We start from the raw sequence: 22,367 nt of genomic DNA, 5'->3' as shown, positions 1-22,367 counted from the left end.
GGAGCAATGATTCAATGACGGCCAGTTTCTTTACATTACACTGTAAAGCAGTAACAGATCAACTTTAAAAACAATTTAGGGGCGCCTGGGTGGCTCAGTGGGTTAAGCCGCTGCCTTCGGCTCAGGTCATGATCCCAGGTCCTGGGTTCGAGCCCCACATCGGGCTTTCTGCTCGGCAGGGAGCCTGCTTCCTCCTCTCTCTCTGCCTGCCTCTCTGCCTACTTGTGATTCCTCTCTGTCAAGTAAATAAATAAAATCTTTAAAAAAAAAAAAACCAATTTAAAATAAAACATCTTCATCACTCAGCAGAAAAAGTATTTCAGTATCCTAGGAGAAATTAAACCAAAGGCAAAATGAACCTCCCTTAGAAGTTAGCTACCTCAACGGTCATAAATAGGACAGAGTGGCCTTTCAAAGGAAAGAGTTTAGTTTTATTAAGTTTTATCTGATCATATAGACTTATTTTTTTCCTAAATTAGAATCTCAAAGAACTTTCTCAGATATTAAAAAAGGAATCTTTTTGTTGAAGCTTTTTTCTCCATTTAATTTATTTGAGATAGAGGGAGAGAGAGCAGGGGAGGGGCACAGGGAAAGGCAGAGGGAGAGGGAGAAGCAGACTCCCTGCTCAGCAGGGAGTCCCATGCTGGGCTTGATCCCAGGACCCCTGAGATCATGACCTGAGCCAAAAGCAGACTCTTAACCAACAGCAATACAGGCACCCCTGTTAAAACGTTTTTAAAAACCCACTTCTGGGCGCCTGGGTGGCTCAGTGGGTTAAAGCCTCTGCCTTCGGCTCAGGTCATGATCCCAGTGTCCTGGGATCGAGTCCCGCATCGGGCTCTCCGCTCAGCAGGGAGCCTGCTTCCCTTCCTCTCTCTCTGCCTGCCTCTCTGCCTACTTGTGATCTCTGTCTGTCAAATAAATAAATAAAATCTTTAAAAAAAAAAAAAAATCTTAAAAATAAAAATAAATGTAAAAAGTGACTTCTGGAAAATAATTTTCTTCTTAAATAAAGTGGAAAGTAAGTTAAAAACTAAAGAGAAGTAACATTTTAAAACACCAGACTCCAAGAAAGGCCTGATTTAAACTGAGCCAAGAGTTTGCAATTTACATAATATAATACAAGCACAATATTTTTAAAGGGCTTTCAGAATTAACTGCTTATTCTCTTATTCTTTCATTTAGGGATATGTAGTTATTAATGACAGTGGAAGGAGTTCTGCCTTAGTTGAAAAAGATGAACTTGAGGAACACCTGGGTGGCTTAGTTGGTTAAGCATCTGCCTTCAGCTCAGGTCACGATCCCAGCTTCCTGGGATCCAGTCCTGCACTGGGCTCCTTGCTCAGCGGGAAGCCTGCTTCCCCCTCAGCCTGCCACTCTCCCTGCTTGTGCGCACACATTTCTCTCTCTCTCTGACAAAATAATAAATGAAACCTTTAAAAAAGGGGGGAGGGGGGCGCCTGGGTGGCTCAGTGGGTTAAAGCCTCTGCCTTCGGTTCAGGTCATGATCCCAGGGTCCTGGGATCGAGCCCTGCATCGGGCTTTCTGCTCAGCAGAGAGCCTGCTTCCTCCTCTCTCTCTGCCTGCCTCTCTGCCTACTTGTGATCTCTTGTCTGTCAAATAAATAAATAAATAAATCTTTTAAAAAAAAAAATTTTTTTTTTTAAATTAAAAAAAGGGGGGGGCACCTGGGTGGTTCGGCTGTTAAGCATCTGCCTTCGGCTCAGGTCCCCATCCCACAGTGCATCGGGCTCCCTGCTGAGAGGTAAGCCTGCTTCTCCCCCCTCTCCCACTCCCCCTGCTTGTGTTCCCTCTCTCACTGTGTCTCTGTCAAATAAATAAATAAATAAATAAATAATATTTTTTAAAAAATGAACTTGGAAAGTAAATCAAATAGTAGTCATAGCACAGGATCTAGTCAGCATAAATATTTAAAAAGACAAAAGGCAATTTAATATCCAGTCACAAGAACAAATGTTACCTCCTTATCCACATCTCAAATGCCCTGAAAGAATTATACACACACATACACTCACTAACCCTAATGAGCCAGTCAGATAATACCTACCTTAGGGAGATTCAATCCACAGGCCTATAAGCTAGGCTGTACCAATCAGATCATCCCTTGGCCAAAAGATAGAAAAACTTTAGCTACATGATGTTAGCCCCTTAAACTGAAAGATCAAGTAGCAAGCAGTAAAATAATGGGGGGTGGCCATTTTTGACCCTATGCACTCTACACAAGTAGGTCAAAAAAGCAAGTCTATAAACAGAAGAATAAAAATGGAGCACACCCGCAGAGAAAAGCCTAAGAAAAGGCTATGTAGCTTCCTGAGAGATGGAGGGAGTATGAGCCTTAGCTTCCTGGCTTTCTAATTTCAGCTCTGTAAGACCAGGCTGAACTTGATTTCCTGCACTCAGATGCCAACAAGATTGCTATTCTCCCCTCACCTTTTTTTTTTTTTTTTTTTTTTGCCTATTTCCTTTAATTTCTATTCCTTAAACTACATAATATCTAAAAATAAGATTTTCTACTCTTAAAAACTCTAAAGCTACAGACATTCAAGTAAGAGCTCCGCAGTTAAAAGCAGAAGCTGAAAAGAGAGAAAAAAATCTTTTCTCTGGGCACCTATGTGGTTCAGTTGGTTAAGCATCTGACTCTTGATCTCACCTCAGGTCTTGATCTCAGGGTTGTGAGTTCAAGCCCCACGCTGAGCTCCACAATTAGCGTGAAGCCTACTGAAGAAAAGGAAAAAGAAAAGGGAAAGGAGAAAGGAAAAGGAGAAAGGAGAGAAGAAAGAGAGGAGAAAGGAAAGAAGAAAGGAAAGGAAAGAAAAAAAATATTTCTCAAATTTTACTCATGTAGAATGTTTCACTTAAACAACAAAATTTTGGTGAGGAATGTAAGGAGATGGAGGAATTTCTTAAAAAGTTACTGATTGGGGGGCACCTGCGTGGCTCAGTGGGTTAAAGCCTCTGCCTTCGGCTCAGGTCATGATCCCAGGGTCCTAGGATCGAGCCCCGAATCAGGCTCTCTGCTCAGCAGAGAGCCTGCTTCCCTTCCTCTCTCTGCCTGCCTCTCTGCCTACTTGTGATCTCTGTCTGTCAAATAAATAAATAAATAATCTTTTAAAAAAAAAAAAAAGTTACTGATCATATAACTTCAAAATTAGAATCTTCTCTCTGGACTGTTTAGCTGGAACACGTAACCTAGGGTTCATCTTATTTTCACTCTAGTCAAAAAGGACTTCCCAAAGAGTCGAGATATATACTTTACCTAAGGACTTCCCAAAGAGTTGAAATACATAGTTTATCTTTGAAATAAGATTTTAAGTTAAAAATTTTCTTTTTTGCTATTTTCTCTCCCAGGCCTTTCCTCTGTCCTTTTTCTTTAAAAAAGTGATCCAAAAAAAAAGTGATCCAGAGGCAACTTCAGATCTACCTCTCTACTATCATTTGGATACTTTAAAAGTATTGTCTAATAATCCTTAGACAATAAGAAATAGCTTACCTGGCAGATCTGATGCCTAACCTGCTATAAAGAATGCAAACTCCTGGAGCACCTGGGTGGCTCAGTCGGTTAAGTGTCTGCCTTCGGCTTAGGTCATGATCCCAGAGTCTTGGGATCAAGCCCCGCATTGGGTTGCCTGCTCAGCAGGAAGCCTGCTTCTCCCGCTCCCACTACCACTGCTTGTGTTCCTTCTTTCACTGTGTCTCTCTGTCTAGTAAATAAACAGTATTAAAAAAAAAAAAAAAAAGCAAATCCCTGAGCATGACTGACTTAACTCCAAAATGACTTAACAAAACACATACAACTGATGTATGTAAGCATATGCACAATTGTAATTCAAAATATTAAACTGTTATATGAAATATGCAAGCAAGTTAGAACCCCAGTGACTGCTGCTGCAGCCTGACTGAGCTGACTGATTCGATCAAGCAACCAGAAGAGCATACCAATGTATGTTGCCATGCAACCTGGCAAACCATTCTTACAATGACATGATTTTAAAAATGGAAGGATATGGGGCGCCTGGGTGGCTTCAGTCTGCCTTCAGCTCGAGTCGTGATCCCAGGATCCTGGGATAGAGCCCCGCATCGGGCTCTCTGCTCTGCGGGGAGCCTGCTTCCTCCTCTCTCTCTGCCTGCCTCTCTGCCTACTTGTGATCTCTGTCAAATAAATAAATATTTAAAAAAAAAAAAAAAAAGAAAGGATAGCTTTAAAAATCTTCATTTTTTTAAGTGGGGAAGAAGCACAGAGCGGAGAGAGACCATCTTAAGCAGGCTCCATGCCCAGTACGGAGCCTGAAGCAGGGCTTGATCTCAACCCTGAGATCATGACCTAAGCAGAATCAAGAGTCAGATGCTTAATTGACTAAACCACCAGGCATCCTCCAAAACCCTTTTTAAATAACTGTGTTGTTTGGATTTCTGGTATTTAATTCTTATCTTCTACTGTATGAAAAGAGAATCTAACTTTAATTCTTAGGCACATCCATTCCTCCCAAATGCAGATAATAAAGTTTATTGAAAGGTTGTATCACAGAAAAGGATGATAAACTATTCGTTTCGAATACAAAACTGTAATTACTACTACTAACATTTCTGTAACTACTGATCATGGTTTATTTGTAGTAATTATTTCCTATCACTGAGGGGCAGGAAGGGAGGATGACCGGGATGGACACTAAAGCAAAACATTATTAAGTATTAACTAAAGTTTTAGAGTGTTTCACACCTGAGACAACAAAAAGCTATGACCAGAGAGTAAGAAAGGGAATGTTAAGGACTTCAAATCAATAAAAATAGGTAGGCTCCCCATCCATCTCTGGTAGTTTCAAGTACAATAACCATAGAGACTCTAAAATATAACTAACTACTTCAATACTTCAGTATTACATTACCTGAAATCCAGCAGAATGTACAGGCTACACTGTCGCACAAGTTTTTCTCAAGCTGTTCATTTAAATAAACAAAAAGGGGCATTTACTTAACGCTAAGTGATTTCAAATCCTCAGAGCAAATCATAACTTAAACCATTATATCTAACAGTCCACTTACCATGAAAATCTGCACCCAACTTCTTAGAAGCCATTTAGAACCTGAAAAACAAAGAAATATTTTTAAGCACACCATGCTCTGAGGGGATAAAAACAAATCATTACGAGAAAATTGAGACTACAGAAAAACCTCAAAATACAGTCTTCAAACTTCTCAGTCCCAAAATCTCAAAAAAGGAGAAAGGTAGAGATACTAGTTTTCTAGAGAAAAGTTAAATATTTCTAAAATCTGCATGTTCTAAAAATGTATGTGTGGGGACACCTGGGTGGCTCAGACAGTCAAGCGTCTGCCTTTGGCTCAGGTCATGAACCAGGGCCCTTGGATGGAGCCAGACTTCAGGCTCCCAGCTCTGCGGGTAGTCTCCATCTCCCTCTGCCTCCCCCAACTTGTGCTCAGGCTCTCTCTCTCAAATAAATAAAATCTTAAAATTTTTTTAAGTGAAGGACAAAAACATAAAACCACACATCTTTGCATTTTTCAGCCCCTATAAAAGTAGGTCTGAAGTCCTGTCTCAAACAAATAATCTGAGCTCTTAAACCTAAAAGTCGGTCTACTGTCCTTGATATGGTGTTTATACCTGTAACTTAAAAATATAAGCAGGGAGGAGGGGCGCCTGGGTGGCTCAGTGGGTTAAGCCGCTGCCTTCGGCTCAGGTCATGATCCCAGGTTCTGGGTTCAAGCCCCGCATCGGGCTTTCTGCTCAGTGGGGAGCCTGCTTCCTCCTCTCTCTCTGCCTGCCTCTCTGCCTACTTGTGATTTCTGTCAAATAAATAAATAAAATCTAAAAAAAAAAATATATATATATATAAGCAGGGAGGAAAAATGTAAGCAGGAAAAAAATTAAGGTTAGCTATATGAATTTATTGTCTTTTGTCTATTAGCCTGTTTATAATACACTGTAAGGCATCATACTGAAAATAATCTATTTTCTACCAAAAGTTAAAAAAACAAAAAAAGGAAAAGTATATTGTACCTATCTTGTGAAAACTATTCAAAACAGAATTAAAATCTGCATAGGATTTTTTTTTTTTTTAAGAAATTAACAAATCGGGCGCCTGAGTGACTCAGTCATTAAGCATCTGCCTTCAGCTGGGGTCATGAGCCTAGGGTCCTAGGATGGAGCCCCAGGTCCAGCTTCCCACTCTGAGGAAGCCTACTTATCCCTCTCCCACACCCCCTGCTTGTGTTCCTTCTCTCGCTGTCTCACTGTCAAATAAGTAAATAAAATCTTTAAAAAAAAAAAAAGAAAGAAAGAAAGAAAGAAATTAACAAGCTGATCTTTTTTTTAAAGTTTTATTTATTTAAGTAATCTCTATACTCAACCTAGGGTTAAACTTGTGACCTGAGATCAAGAGTCTCATGAGGCTTGAACTTGTGACCCAAGATCAAGAGTCTCATGCTCCGGGGGTGCCTGGGTGGCTCAGTGGGTTGAGCCTCTGCTTTCGGCTCCGATCATGATCTCAGGGTCCCAGGATTGAGCCCCGCTTTGGGCTCTCTGCTCGGCGGGGACCCTGCTTCCCCCTCTCTCTCTGCCTGCCTCTGCCTACTTGTGATCCCTCTCTCTCTGTGTGTCAAATAAATAAAATCTTTAAAAAAAAAAAAAGTCTCATGCTCTTCCAACTAAACCAGCCAGGCACCCCTATATACTTTAAATGGATGAACTGACAGGGGCACCTGGGTGGTTCAGTTAGTTAAGCTTTCTGACTCTTGATTTCAGCTCAGGTCATGATTTCAGGGTCCTAAGACCAAGCTTTGCATTAAGCCCCCAATCAGCTCCACACTCAACACAGAGTCTGCTTGCCTCCCTCCCTCTGCTCGTCCCCCTCTCTCTCTGTCACGCTCTCGAAAATAAATAAAATCTTAAAAATAAATAAATGACATGGAGGTTCCTCAAAAAGTTGAAAATAGGGGCACCTGGCTGGCTCAGTGGGTTAAAGCCTCTGCCTTCAGCTCAGGTCATGATCCCGGGGTCCTGGGATCAAGCCCCACATCGGGCTCTCTGCTCTGAGGGGGATCCTGCTTTCTCCTCTCTCTCTGCCTGCATCTCTGCCTACTTGTGATCTCTGTCAAATAAATAAATAAAATCTTTAAAAAAAAAAAGTTAAAAATAGGGGTGCCTGGGTGGCTCAGTGGGTTAAAGTCTCTGCCTTCGGCTCAGGTCGTGATCTCAGGGTCCTGGGATCAAGTCCCACATTGGGCTCTCTGCTCAGCAGGGAGCCTGCTTCCCTTCCTCTCTCTCTGCCTGCCTCTCTGCCTACTTGTGATCTCTGTCAAATGAATAAATTTTTTAAAAAATCTTTAAAAAAATTAAAATTTAAATTAAAAAAAAAGTTGAAAATAAAGCTACCCTACGACCCAGCAATTGCACCACTGGGTATTCACCCTAAAGATACAAATGTAGTGAACTGAAGGGGCATGTGCACCCAAATGTTTATAGCAGCAATGTCCACAATAGCCAAACTATGGAAAGAACCTAGAAGTCCATCAACAGATGAATGGATAAAGAAGATGTGGTATATATATATATGTATGTGTATATATATATATATATGTATATATATATATACACACACACACATACACACAATGGAGTATTATGCAGCCATCAAAAGAAATGAAATCTTGCCATTTGCAATGACATGGATGGAACTAGAGGGTATTATGCTTAGCGAAATAAGTCAATTGGGAGAAAGACAACTATCATATGATCTCTCTGATAAGAGGAAGTGGAGATGCAGCGTGGGGGGCATGGGGGGTAGGAAAAGAATAAATGAAACAAGATGGGATCGGAGGGAGACAAACCATAAGAGACTCTTAATCTCATAAAATAAACTGAGGGTTGCGGGCGGTGGTGGGGTGGGGAGGTGAGGAGGGAGAGGGTGGTGGGGTTACGGACATTGGGGAGGGTATGTGCTATGGTGAGTGCTGTGAAGTGTGTAAACCTGGCAAGTCACAGACCTGTACCCCCGGGGCTAATAATACATTTTATGTTTATAAAAAAAATTTTTTAATTATTAAAATAAATAAATAAATTGATGAGTTGTACATGGTGTAGGATATAACACAACTACAACATGGACCAATCTCAAATGTATCATGGTAAGTGAAAGAAGCCAGGCTCTAAAGGTTACATATTATATGATTCTACTTATATATAACAAACTACAGGAATAGAAAATAGGCAAAACTATAGGAAAAGTAATCTATTTACCAGGGACTCTAAAGGGTAGAAAATATTATGTAAGGAGCACCTGACTGGCTCAGTTTATAGAGCGTGTGACTCTGATCTCAGGGTTGTAGATCTGAGCCCCTTGGATATAGAGATTATTTAAAAACAAAATCTCTTAAAAAATGAATAAAAATTTTTTAAAAAGTGGCTGCCTCTAGGTGGTAGGACTGGGAATAATTCATTAACAGTTCTCTACGGTTTCTGAACATTCTACAGTAAACAGGTATTTATTTTATGATTTCTTTTATTATTTTTTAAGATTTTATTTATTTGTCAGAGAGACAGAGCATGATCAGGGGGAGAGGCAGAAGGAGAAGGAGGCTCTCCACTGAGCAAGGAGCCCAATGTGGGACTCGATCCCAGGACCCTAGGATCACGACCTGAGCCAAAGGCAGATGCTCAACCGAGCTGCCCAGGCATCCCTATTTTATAATTTCTTTAAAGCTTTACTTTAAAAGTTTGTTTTCCAGCATGATGTGGGACAAAATATTCTGGTTGATATTCTAATTAATTCTAATGGAGAGTTAAAATTATAAAGTATATGGATCATCAATTTTCAAAGAAGTAACAAACCATGCTAAAAATGATTAAAATTGGGGCGCCTGGGTGGCTCAGTCCCTTAAGCGTCTGACTTCGGCTCAGGTCATGATCCCAGGGTCCTGGGATCGAGCCCCGCATCAGGCTCCCCGCTCAGCAAGAAGCCTGTTTCTCCTTCTCCCGCTCCCCCTGCTTGTGTTCCCTCTCTCACTGTGTCCCTCTCTGTCAAATAAATAAAATGTTTTTAAAAAAAAAAGATTTAAAACTTTTATGTGCAGAAGATATTTCATTGGCATACATGCTACAAAGTCATCAAAATGTACGGAAATCACAATACTGTGAGACTCCTAAAACCGAGAAGATTCTTGGCAGTCTCACCCTTCACACATAGGCACATAGCAGAAATGTGCTTAAGTCTCTGCTGGGAAAAAAGCAGTATTTAAGCACCCACCAAAGACAGCTGCGACACAGAGATGCAGAAAATGAGCATATTCATCTATGTGTCCCTAGTATTTATTAATATTGTGGGATATCAGCTGTTGGAAAAAGCTGGTGTTTTTGAGGTAAATGGGTTAGGAGAAACTCCTTGAGCCTCTGATTTAAAAAATAATTTTGCAAACAATCCCCAGAAGAAGCTAACTTCATAAATATTTTAAGAAGTTTCAACAAATGGGGCACCTGGGTGGCTCAGTGAGTTAACCTCTGCCTTTGGCTCAGGTCATGGTCTCAGGGTCCTGGGATGGAGCCCTGCATGGAGCTTTCTGCTCAGCAGGGAGCCTGCTTCCCACCCCCCCACCCCACCCCCCCGCCTACCTCTCTGCCTACTTGTGATCTGTCAAATAAAAAATAAAATCTTAAAAAAAAAAAAAAGTTTCACCAAAAGTAGGCTCTACGTCCAACTTGGGGCTTGAACTTGGGACTTGAACCTGAAATCAAGAGTTGCATGCTCTACTGACTGAGCCAGCCAGGTGTCCCTAAATGGATTCTTAATGGCTTTTTTTGAAAAGGTTCAAACAAAAGATAACCCACAGAATGGGAGAAAAATATACTTGCAAATGATGTATCTGATAAGGGGACTGTATCTAGAATATATAAATAACACAACTCAGTAATAAAAAGACACATAACCCAACTAGAAAATGGGCAAAAGAATACAAATAATCAATTCGCCGAAGACATATACAGATAACCAAGACGCACATGAGATGATGTTCAATATCATTATTTCTTAGGCAAATGCAAATAAAAAATTCTCCTCTTTATCTCCCATGTTAAAGCATGCATATTATGTGCAAAAAAGTAAAATTTCTATTTAAAAAAGTTAGAATTAAAATATAGTACCCCTATTACTAAATAAAAGGATGTAAATTTTTTTTTTTTTTTAGATTTTATTTATTTATTTGACAGACAGAGATCACAGGTAGTCAGAAAGGCAGGCAGAGAGAGAGAGGAAGGGAAGCAGGCTCCCTGCTGAGCAGAGCCTGATACGGGGCTCAGTCCCAGGACCCTGGGATCACGACCTGAGCCGAAGGCAGAGGCTGTAACCCACTGAGCCACCCAGGAGCCCCAAAAGGATGTAAATTCTTTAAAAATATGCCTCAAGGGGCGCCTGGGTGGTTCAGTGGGTTAAAGCCTCTGCCTTCGGCTCAGGTCATGATCCCAGGGTCCTGGGATGGAACCCCGCATCGGGCTCTCTGCTCAGCAGGGAGCCTGCTTCCTCCTCTCTCTCTGCCTGCTTCTCTGCCTACTTGGAATCTCCTGTCTGTCAAATAAATAAATAAAATCTTTAAAAAAAAATATGCCTCAATAGAGCTGATAACATGCAGATTTTATAGGGGGCTTCGGTTTTTGTTGTTTTTTTTTAAGTTTTTACTCATTCATCTATTTGACAGGGAGAGAGAGAGCACAAGCTGGGGAGCAGCAGGGGAGGGAGAGGGAGAAAAAGACTCCCCACTGAGCAAGGAGCCCAACATGGGGCTCAATCCCAGGACCCCGGGATCACAACCCGAGCCGAAGGCAGACGCCTAACCAACTGAGCCACTGAGGTGCCCCTCTAGAGGGCTTCTTTAAATATTAAAATAGTTCACTGAATGCAACTCATGTTTCCCACAAACCTTAAGAATTTAAGAAATTCAGGGGCACCTGGATGATTCACTTGGTTAAACCACTGCCTTCGGCTTGGGTCATGGTCCCAGAGTTCTGGGATCAAGTCCCATGTCAGGCTTCCCCTGCTCTGCGGGGAGCCTGCTTCTCCCTCTCCCTCGGCCTGTCCCCCTGCTTGTGCTCTCTGTGTCAAATAAAAAGACAAAAATCTTTAAAAAAAAAGTTTAAAAAAGAATTTAAGAAATTCATATTTGGTCACTTAGAGTAAAAAGATTTTCTAATGTCTACTATGCAGTTAAACTTCACTCTCTCAAAGACCAACAGCATGTTTATAGCTACTTAGGGTCAATTCTTTTTTCCTGGAACACTGGAGAAAAATCAAGTGAGAAACATATATGTGTATATATGTATACATATATATACATATATGTGTGTATATATATGTATATATATATTTATATTTCTTATCAACTTCCTATATTTTATTTAATTATAACCATTTCTTATAATACTTTTCTATAATCTAAATGTTCAAATTGGGGAAGTGATTGAATAAGCAATGGAAAACTCAAATGTAAGTTATAATGCAATTAAAAATGATTATTAAGGGACGCCTGGGTGGCTCAGTTGGTTGGACGACTGCCTTCGGCTCAGGTCATGATCCTGGAGTCCTGGGATCGAGTCCCGCATCAGGATCCCAGCTCCACGGGGAGTCTGCTTCTCTCTCTGACCTTCTCCTCGCTCATGCTCTCTCTCACTGTCTCTCTCTCAAATAAATAAATAAATCTTTTTAAAAATGATTAAAAACATTGGAAAAATAAGTATAAGGTTCTTTTTATTAAGATTTATTAATCTAAGAGAGAGAGATAGCATGTGCTGGGTGGGCAGGAAGGAGGAGGGGCCGGAGGGAGATAAAGAATCTCAAGCAGATTCCCCACTGAATGCAGAGCCCAACATGGGACTCAATCTCAGGACCCTGAGATCATGAGCTGAGCCAAAACCAAGGACAAACACTGAACTGACTGAGCCACCCAGGCCCCAAGTATAAGTTATAAAATGTTTTTACAAGTTGGGGTGCCTGGGTGGCTCAGTGGGTTGAGCCACTGCCTTCGGCTCGGGTCATGATCTCAGGTTCCTGGGATCGAGTCCCGCATCGGGCTCTCTGCTCAGCAGGGAGCCTGCTTCCCTCTCTCTCTCTCTGCCTGCCTCTCTGTCTACTTGTGATCTCTCTCTGTCAAATAAATAAATAAAATCTTAAAAAAAAAAAAAAAAGATTTTACACTAATAAAATGTAGACGTCCCTGAAGCACCAAGGAACTTAACAGCAATGTTCTATTTTGCCAGTTCAGTGCCACTTCAATTCAACTGCTACAGAAAGAAAAGCCAGTAACTTAAAATTTTCACCAAAGACATTCAAGAACAAAAAGAGTTGGGCAAACAGGTGAAAAGAACAGAACTACAGGAGAGGAGGAGCTAACTGCAAGAAACAAAAGAGATAGAACAAGGATTGGAACAAGGGCAAGGTGAGGAGGGTAGGAGTAGAGGACCAAGAGAAAAAGCAAACACCAACCAGCCAACACACAGATCCTTTCACAAGGGGGAAGAGAAAGCCCAAGGCAATTGTACTGATGGTCTCATTTTCTTTCTTCTCTTTCTTATATCATTAAATTCCTATTACATGAAATTACATTCTTACAAAGTTTCCTAATACATAGCAATTGAATATCTCAGTAAGCTATCACAGTCACACATTATACCGCAATAAGAGCTGCAATGAGGAATTTCCCCAGGTACAACTTAATCCAGGAAATTCTCTTACAGAAAAAGATGGCACTGGGAATCAAATTTCAAGTCTAAAAACAAGTTAACACCCATACAACTAGCATTCATACCAACATGTATATGACAAAAATCACACATGTAACGGCTATTAGTATGTCAATACAACGCTATACTAAATTCATCAGAAAAAGCTTTATTTTCTCACAGATCTCAGAGATATTTTGGAGTCTTAGTTCCTTCAACAGTAAAATAAAAGGGTAGGAGACTGAATAATTGGCCAACGCTAAAGATACCACAAATCTGTAACAGAAGAATAAAAAAAGCAAAAATGTTTTGTTCCCAAATTAAATATTTAGTATTCAGAACAAGTGACGTCATTTCCTATACACAGTAACTTTTTTTAAAAAGATTTATTTAGGGGCACCTGGGTGACTCAGTGGGTTAAGCTTCTGCCTTCGGCTCAGGTCATGATCTCAGGGTCCTGGATGGAGCCCATCATCAGACTCTGCTCGGCAGGGAGCCTGCTTCCTCCTCTCTCTCTCTCTCTGCCTGCCTCGCTGCCTATTTGTGATCTCTCTCTCTGTCAAATAAATAAATCTTTAAAAAAAAATTTTATTTAGGGGGGTGCCTGGGTGACTCAGTGGGTTAAAGCCTCTGCCTTCGGCTCAGTTCATGATCCCAGAGTCCTGGGATTGAGCCCTGCATCAGGCTTTCTGCTCAGCAGAAAGCCTGCTTCCTCCTCTCTCTGCCTGTCTCTCTGCCTACTTGTGATCTCTGTCAAATAAATTTTAAAAATCTTAAAAAAAAAAAAAAAGATTTAGGGGCGCCTGGGTGCCTCAGTGGGTTAAAGCCTCCACCTTTGGCTCGGGTCATGATCCCAGTGTGCTGGGATGGAGCCCCACATCAGGCTCTCTGCTCAGCGGAGAGCCTGCTTCCTCCTCTCTCTCTCTGCCTGCCTCTCTGCCTACTTGTGATCTCTATCTGTCAAATAAATAAATAAAATTTTTAAAAATATGTTTATTTATTAGAGAGAGAGTACAAGCAGGAGGAGAGGCAGGAGGAGAGGATGAGGGACAAGCACACTCTTCTAGCAAGCATGGAGCCCCATGCAGGGCTTGATCCCAGGACCCTGAGATCATGACCTGAGCTGAAGTCAGACACCTAACTGACTGAGTCACCCAGGCGCCCCCACAGTAGCCTTTTAAAAGATGACTTTTAGTGACAAAATAAAAAGCTGGCAACCATGTTAATCCCATCCCCCTTTTCAAATTTTCATCACCCATGAAATCCAAAAGTCTGGAAACCATTTTTCTATATCACATATAAAATAACCTCAAATGAGTATGAATATTTTAAAAAATGTATATAGATATCTTTGCATACTGTCTGAAACACAGCAAGAGCTCAACAAAGGCTGGTAAAAACATAACTTAGAAAGGGCACAGGGGCGGCTTAGCTGGTTGGGCCTTTGGCTCAGGTCATGATCTCAGGGTCCTGGGATTGAGCCCTTCATTGGGCTTCCTGCTCAGTGGGAATTTGCCTCTTCCTCTCCATCTGCCCTCCCGCACCTCATGCTCGCTCTCTCTCTCTCTCTCTCTCTCAAATGAATAAAATCTTTTATAAAAAGTTATATATATAGGGGTGCCTGGGTGGCTCAGTGGGTTAAAGCCGCTGCCTTCAGCTCGGGTCATGATCACAGGGTCCTGGGATCGAGCCCCGCGTCGGGCTCTCTGCTCAGCAGGGCGCCTGCTTCCCTTCCTCTCTCTCTCTGCCTGCCTCTCTGCCTACTTGTGATCTCTGTCCGTCAAATAAATAAATAAAATCTAAAAAAAAAAAAAAGAAAAGAAAAAACAACTATTTAAAAAAAAAGTTTTATATATATATATATACACACACATACATGCATATATATATATATATATATCTGTATTTAAATATACACACACACATATATAATGTTAGAAGAAAGTAAACCACTTGCCAAGTATTCTACCAGTACACCACACACAAAATGTAGATTTTTATTTGAATGTTTAGACTCTTATTTTGAGTGAAGAGCGTGGCTGTGAACTCTGAACTGATTTGAGACCTTACTTTCAGTTTCAAGTCAGAATCAGCCAGAGATACTGTTTTCAGGATCTATCACTGTCCACAAGCTCTGTGTTTACAAAACTAAGCCCCTTTATTATTGGCTGCTGCACATCAGCATATTTGGCTGAAGACAGAAGGCCAATAACAGAGGTCAAGAGTCCACAGATTCACACTGAGAAACATTTCAATAACCCCAGTAAGCTTTTCTTTATGCATTAATTGCTTCTTTTAATTCAGCTGGAATACTGCTTATTCAGTCGGATTTGTCCTGAGCACCACTGTTTCAGAGAGAGCAAAAATGGAAAATCTAAATTTGAGTCACTAACCTACAGAAACAAGATCTAATGCACCCTGCGATTTTTGAAAAGAGGGGAGTGGGTCTGTGTGAATATGGAAACAAATAGGGGTAAGATATGGTCTTATAATGGTGGTATACTTGGATGATGGGTTTACAACATGTGGCTTTTGGTTTTTCCTTTTGTGCTCTAGTGAGCGCATATCTACTGACTGACATATTTTGTATTTAGAAAAAAAGGGGCCCCTGGGTGGCTCAGTGGGTTGGGGTCTCTGCCTTCGGCTCAAGTCATGATCCCCTGGGATCAAGCCCAACATCAGGCTCTCTGCTTGGTGGGGAGCCTGCTTCCCCCTCTCTCTCTCTGCCTGCCTCTCTACTTGTGATCTCTGTCAAAAAAATAAGCAAAATCTAAAAAAAAAAAAAAAAAAAAAGAAAATTTAGGGAACAAGAGAGGGAAAGAATACCCCAGATACCTGTAAGAGGATTAAACAGAAACAACACAGTATGTAATTAATGAGAGACTGTGACCTGAGAGAGAGAAAATATAATTTAAAAAAAAAAGGAAACTACTGCTTTATTCTAAGACTTTTTCATTTGTTTGAGAGAGGAAGAGAGCACAAGCAGGGGGAGTGGCAAGGAGAAGGAGAGGGAAAAGCAGGCTCCCTACTTAGGAGGGAGCCCGATGTAGGGCTCGATCCCAGGACCCTGGGATCATGATCTGAGTCAAAGGCAGACAATCAGCCGAGCCACCGAGGCACCCCAATAAATCAGTAGTTTCTAAGACCAATAACAATACCATACAAATGGTCCTAGGTTACAGACTTCATGGAAGTATAACAGCTGTTTTACTTTATTGAGGATAAAGGACCTAATCCACGATGAAGAGCTAATGTTACGAACTGACCCAAATAACACTGTATCACCAAGCATGAAACAAAAACTACAGTAAGCTGGGGCGCCTGGGTGGCTCAGTGGGTTAAGCCGCTGCCTTCGGCTCAGGTCATGATCTCAGGGTCCTGGGATCGAGCCCCGCATCGGGCTCTCTGCTCAGCAGGGAGCCTGCTTCCTCCTCTCTCTCTGCCTGCCTCTCTGCCTGCTTGTGATCTCTCTCTGTCAAATAAATAAAATCTTTAAAAAAAAAAAAAAAAACTACAGGAAGCAGAAAAACTAAATAGAAATATATAATTAATAAGATAGATATAATTTATATCATATCAAAAGCACCCTGAAAGCAGGATATACCACAAGTATCCAAAGAACACTACAAAAACCTAAGTAAATACTAGGACACAAAGAAAATTCCAATAAATATTCAAAATCAGAAACCGCACAGCCAATAGTCAAAAGGCAAAAAAAAATTAGGAATTAATTACATCAGAAAACGAAAAGGCCTTACTACCTGAATTTCTAAATTGTTTCTTGATCAAAGAGGGAACCAAAAATAAAACTGCAGAAAATAGTAACAACAAAAATATTGCATTTGGGAACCTACAACATGCAGTTAAAGTAGTAATCAGGAAAATCTACAGCAAACAAAAATACTAAGAAAAAAAATTCACGGCATAGGCACCATCTAAGGAAAACACAAGATAGAAACAGTTAAGGACATAAGCAGAAAATAACCAATTAAAAATCAGAAATTGATATACTAATAAATAAACCCAAGAGCTGGTTCTTTGGAAAATACATAAACCATCGAACTTTTTCTTTTTAAGATTTCATCTATTTAAAAAAATATATTTCATTTATTTATTTGATAGAGAAAGAGAGAGAAAGAGTGGGGAAAAGCAGGAGAAGAGGGAGTGGGAGAAGCAGGCTTCCCACAGAACAGGGAGCCCAATGTGGGCCTCAATCCCAGTATCCTGGGATCGTGACCTGAGCTGAAGACAGACACTTAGCAACTAAGCCACCCAGGCACCCCAACTTAATTTTAAAAAGAGAGAAAGAAGTGTACAAAATAGAGGAAATTAAAATAATCCAAAGACACTGCTTTGTTCATCTCCATGAGAAACTGGATAAAATGATCTTCTAGGAAAGTATTATTTATGAAAACTAACTCCACAAGGGGGCGCCTGGGTGGCTCAGTGGGTTAAAGCCTCTGCCTTTGGCTCAGGTCACCATCCCAGGGTTCTAGGATAGAGCCCGGAGTCGGGCTCTCCGCTCAGCAGGGAGCCTGCTTCCCCCTCTCTCTCTCTGCCTGCCTCTCTGCCTACTTGTGAGCTCGGTCTGTCAAATAAATAAATAAAATCTTTAAAAAAAAACCTAACTCCACAAAAGGCAGAAATCTTAACCAGATGAATAACTACAAAGAAAACAGAAAAAGTCATCAAAGAGCTCTTGCAACCAAAAGAAACCTAACTGCAGTTTGAGTTTAACACAAAGGAAAGTTTTTAATTTTTTTTTTAAAGATTTTATTTATTTATTTGACAGAGAGAGATCACAAGTAGACGGAGAGGCAGGCAGAGAGAGAGAGAGGGAAGCAGGCTTCCCGCTGAGCAGAGAGCCCGACGAGGGACTCGATCCCAGGACCCTGAGATCATGACCCGAGCCGAAGGCAGCGGCTTAACCCACTGAGCCACCCAGGCGCCCTTAAATTTTTTTTAAAGCAAGCATAATACTGATGCCTTTAAAGAGAAAATTACAGAAAAATCTCCTGTATGCATAGAGATTTTAAAAATCCTCAAAATAGGGGCACCTGGGGGGCTCAGTAGGTTAAGCCTCTGCCTTTGGCTCAGGTCATGATCTCGGGGTCCTGGGATTCAAGCCCTTCGTTGGGCTCTCTGCTCAGCAGGGAGCCTGCTTCCACCTCTCTCTCTTTGCCTGCCTCTCTGCCTACTTGTGAGCTCTGTCAAATAAATAAATAAAATCTTTAAACTTTTTTTTTTTAATTTATCCATTTGACAGACAAAGATCACAAGTAGGCAGAGAGGCAGGCAGAGAGAGGAGGAAGGAGGCTCCCGCTGAGCAGAGAGCCCAACTCAGGGCTCTATCCCAGGACCCCAAGACCACGACCTGAGCCGAAGGCAGAGGCCCTAACCCACTGAGCCACCCAGGTGCCCCTATAAAATCTTTAAAAAAAAAAAAAAAGGGGCACAGATTGCATGGAGCACTGGGTGTGGTGCAAAAATAATGAATACTGTTATACTGAAAAAATAAAGAATTAATAAGAAAAAATAAATAAATAAATAAATAAATAAAGATTGCAAGATGCTGAAAGCTCAGATGATGGGCAACATTTCTTACCAATGAAGTATTTTTTAATTAAAGTAGGTATATTGTTTTTTTTTAGACACAATGCTATTGCACACTTCAAAGACTACAGTATAGTGTAAATATAACTTTTACATGCACCTAGAAACCAAAATATTCATCTGACTTGCTTCATTGTGATGTTCAGTTTATTGTGGTAGTCTGGAACCAAAGCCAAAGTATCTCCAACATATATTTTGAAATAAACAGCCTTTATGTATACAATAACTAGATAAGAAATATAGTGGAAACATACAATTTGTCCCAAAAGGTAAGAAACAGGAATAAACTTAAGATACAACGAAAGAAACTAAAGCTCTACTGAAAGAAAAGAGGACTTACATAATTGGAAAAACATATGATAAACGCTAATTAGGACATGCAACATCATTAAGATCAATTCTCCCTAAGTTTCTCTATTTAGCAAGATCAAAGTGAAAACTACAGTCTTCTGTTTAATTAACTGGAAAAGGTGACTCTAAAGTACATATGGAGGAGCGCCTGGGTGGCTCAGTCGTTAAGCGTCTGTGTTCTACTCAGGTCATGATCCCAGCATCCTGGGATCGAGCTCTACGTGGGGCATCCTGCTCAGCGGGGAGCCTGCTTCTCCCTCTCCAGCTCCTCCGAGCTGTGTTCCCTCTCTTGCTATCTCTATCAGTCATAAATAAATAAAATCTTTTAAAAATAAATAAATAAATATAAATAGATAACATTCATACGAAAATAACAATATATGCAACAATAGCCAAGAAAATTCTGAAGATAATAATGGAAACTAGCCTGTCAGATATTAAAATGTTTACTGTAAGATGTAACACAGCTGTGCCATACTGGCACACAGATCAGTGGAAGAGAACAGAAATCCCTAAAAAATTACCAAAATATGGAAATGTAGTATACAGTAAAGCTGCCATTTAAAATTTGTGAAAGGAAATGTTGGGATGCCTGGGTGGCTCAGCTGATTAAGTGTCTACCTTTGGCTTCGGTCATGACTCCAGGGTCCTGGGATAGAATCCCCCATCAGGCTCCTTGCTTAGCAGGGAGCCTTCTTCTCCCTCTGCCATCACTCTCCCTGCTTGTGTGTGCACATTCTCTCTCTGACAAATAAATAAATAAAATCTTAAAAAAATAATAGAATTTGTGAAGTGATGAACAACAAGTAGCCAGCTAGAAAAAAGCTGGATGCTCCCCTCTACTCCATCCCAAAATAAATTCCAGATCAATCAAAGGCATAGTAACATGATGCAACTGCCCAAATACATAATTCCTATTTTCATTCTACTTGGAAAGGTACTGAGCAAAAATAACTGAGACTTAAAATCCAACAAAATGCTTATCCTATGCAAAAATTAGAATATGATGGTTATTTTTATTTATATATTCTTAGTAATCTATGCCCAACGTGGAGTCAAACTATGACCCCAACATCAAAGCTTTCATGCTCTTCCAACTGAGCCATCTACATGCCCCAGAAAATGAAGGTTATTTTTTTTAAGTGCATTTGTTTGTTTATTTTTTTAAAGATTTATTTATTTGACAGAGATCACAAGTAGGCAGAGAGGCAGGCAGAAAGAGAGAGGGGGGAAGCAGGCTCCCTGCTGAGCAGAGAGCCTGATGCAGGGCTCGATCCCAGAACCTTGGGATCACGACCTGAGCCGAAGGCAGAGTCTTTAACCCACTGACCCACCCAGGCGCCCCAATGAAGGTTATTTTAAAGGTAGGGTGCCAGGGGGGCGCCTGGGTGGCTCAGACAGTTGAGCATCCAACGCTTGGTTTTGGCTCAGGTCATACCTCAGGATCCTGGAATTGAACCCTGCATCTGACTCTGTGCTCGGCATGGAGTCTACCTGAGAATTCTCACTCCCTCTACCCCACCCCAGCCTGCATGGACTCTCTCACACTCTCTCAAATAAATAAGTATTAAAAGGAAAAAAAAAGACAAGCTGCTGTAATGCACAAGTTTTCTCACTAATTATCTTGCAAATGAAGTTTTAAGAAAATTTTAAGAAAGTTATTAGGGGCGCCTCTCTGTCAAATAAATAAATAAAATCTTTTAAAAAATAAAATAAAATAAAAAATAAAAAAGCTATTAATCATATAGCATACTTAAGGCTGTAAGAAGAGCAACTAGTGAGGCTCCTGGGTGGCTCAGCCCATGATTCCAGGGTTCTGTGATTGAGTCCTGCATAGGGCTCCCTGTTCGGCAGGGAGCCTGCTTTCTCCCTCTCACTCCCACTGCTTGTGTTCCTTCTTTTGCTGCCTCTTTCTCTCTCTGTCAAATCAATAAATAAATAAATCTTAAAAAAAAAAAAAAACAAAAAAAACACAAAAGGGGGCACCTGGGTGGCTCAGTGGGTTGAGCAGCTGCCTTCAGCTTGGGTCATGATTCCAGGGTCCTGGGATCAAACCCCACCAAAAGGCTCCCTGCTCAGCAAAGAGGCTGCTTCTCCCTCTCCCTCTGCCTGCTGCTCTGCCTACTTGTGTTCTCTCTCCATCTAATAAATAAACAAAAATTCTTTAAAAAAATTAAAAAAAAAAAAAAGAAGAGCAACTAGTGACTCAATACAAAGTTAGTTTCACACAGTTTAATACAAACTGGTTATAGGAGAATATTAACTTGCTAAAATTTAAAAAGCAACATGAAGTTCATCAAAAGATAATATAGTATTGTCAAGGTAAACTACTACTCCAATCTGATTTCATGAGGACTGCAGTTAAGAACTCTAGCTAAGGGACGCCTGGGTGGCTCAGTTGGTTAAGCGGCTGCCTTTGGCTCAGGTCATGATCCCAGCATCCTGGCATCGAGTCCCGCATTGGGCTCCTTGCTCAGTGGGGAGCCTGCTTCTCCCTCTGCCTCTGCCTGCCACTCGTCTGCCTGTGCTCACTCTCTCTGACAAAAAAAAAAAAAAAAAAAGAACTCTAGCTAATTCAGGGCACCTCGGTGGCTCAGTCTGTTACTTATCTGCCCTCAGCTCAAGTCATGAATGATCTCAAGAGTCCTGGGATCCTCACAGGATCAGGCTCCCTGCTCAGTGGGGAGCCTGCCTCTCCCTCTCCCTCTGTCCCTTCCCCTCCCATGCTCCTTCTCTCTTTTTCAATAAATAAAATCTTAAAAAAAAAAAAAAAAAAAAAAAGAACTCTAGCTAATTCCAAATTGGGTCAGGAAATCCAGACAAGGATTTTCCTCAATGTTGGGTTCCTCTTAATCCTACCAGCACCTAGCACCATGTCTAATCTTTAGAAGGGGAGGCTTTTTCATATTTGCTTGCCATCTCCCCTTAAACTTTCTGAAAATATGATTCTATAACTAATATCCCTAAATAATATGTATTTTGCAAATACAACTAGACAAAAAAATGCCCTTACAATGAGAAAGTTTATTTTTTTGTTTTTGTTTCTGTTTTTTTACAATGAGAAAGGTAAGCAATGACTTTTGTAGTTACCAATAGTCTGAAATCATAAGGCCTATAACAAAAGAACAGGAAAGTAATGGCTAATTACAAGTGAACAGGGAGTCATAACATAAGGCAATAGCTAATTAGAAATTTTTTTTTAAATATTTTATTTATTTGACAGACAGAGATCACAAGTAGGCAGAGAGGCAGGCAGAGTCCTGCATCGGGCTCCCAGCTCCATGGGGAGTCTGCTTCCTCCTCTCTCTCTCTCTGCCTGCTTCTCTGCCTACTTGTGATCTCTGTCTGTCAAATAAATAAATAAAATCTTTAAAAAAAAAAAAAGAAAGAAAGAAATTTTTAATCAGTATAATTCTTTTTTTATCCCTAACCCCTCTACCTTAGCCAATTCATTAAAATTCTTAAATTAATTTAAAAAAAAATTTTAATGGGGCACCTGTGTGGCTCAGTCAGTTAAGTATCTGCATTTGGGTCAGGTCATGATCTCAGGGTCCTGGAATCAAGCCCCACATCAGGCTCCCTGCTCAGTGCTGCTTCTTCCTCAGCTCCTCCCCCGACTTGTTCTCTCTCAAATAATCTTTAAAAACATTTTTAACATTAAAAAAGT

The 22,367-nt window shown here is 40.7% G+C and overlaps 1 protein-coding gene across 1 annotated transcript in view; it reads right to left on the bottom strand.

Moving 5' to 3' along the window:
• The window catches only part of UBAP1 (ubiquitin associated protein 1), a 64,202-nt gene that overhangs the window by 24,390 nt on the left and 17,445 nt on the right, over positions 1-22,367 (bottom strand). Inside the window, 2 exon segments of the mRNA XM_047699611.1 lie at positions 4,905-4,956; positions 5,062-5,102. Coding sequence (XP_047555567.1) covers positions 4,905-4,956; positions 5,062-5,102 — 93 coding nt within the window.

Source organism: Lutra lutra, chromosome 13 (assembly GCF_902655055.1).
Source record: "Lutra lutra chromosome 13, mLutLut1.2, whole genome shotgun sequence".
Classification (NCBI taxonomy): Eukaryota; Metazoa; Chordata; class Mammalia; order Carnivora; family Mustelidae; genus Lutra; species Lutra lutra.
This window is presented reverse-complemented; position numbering and strand designations above follow the sequence as displayed.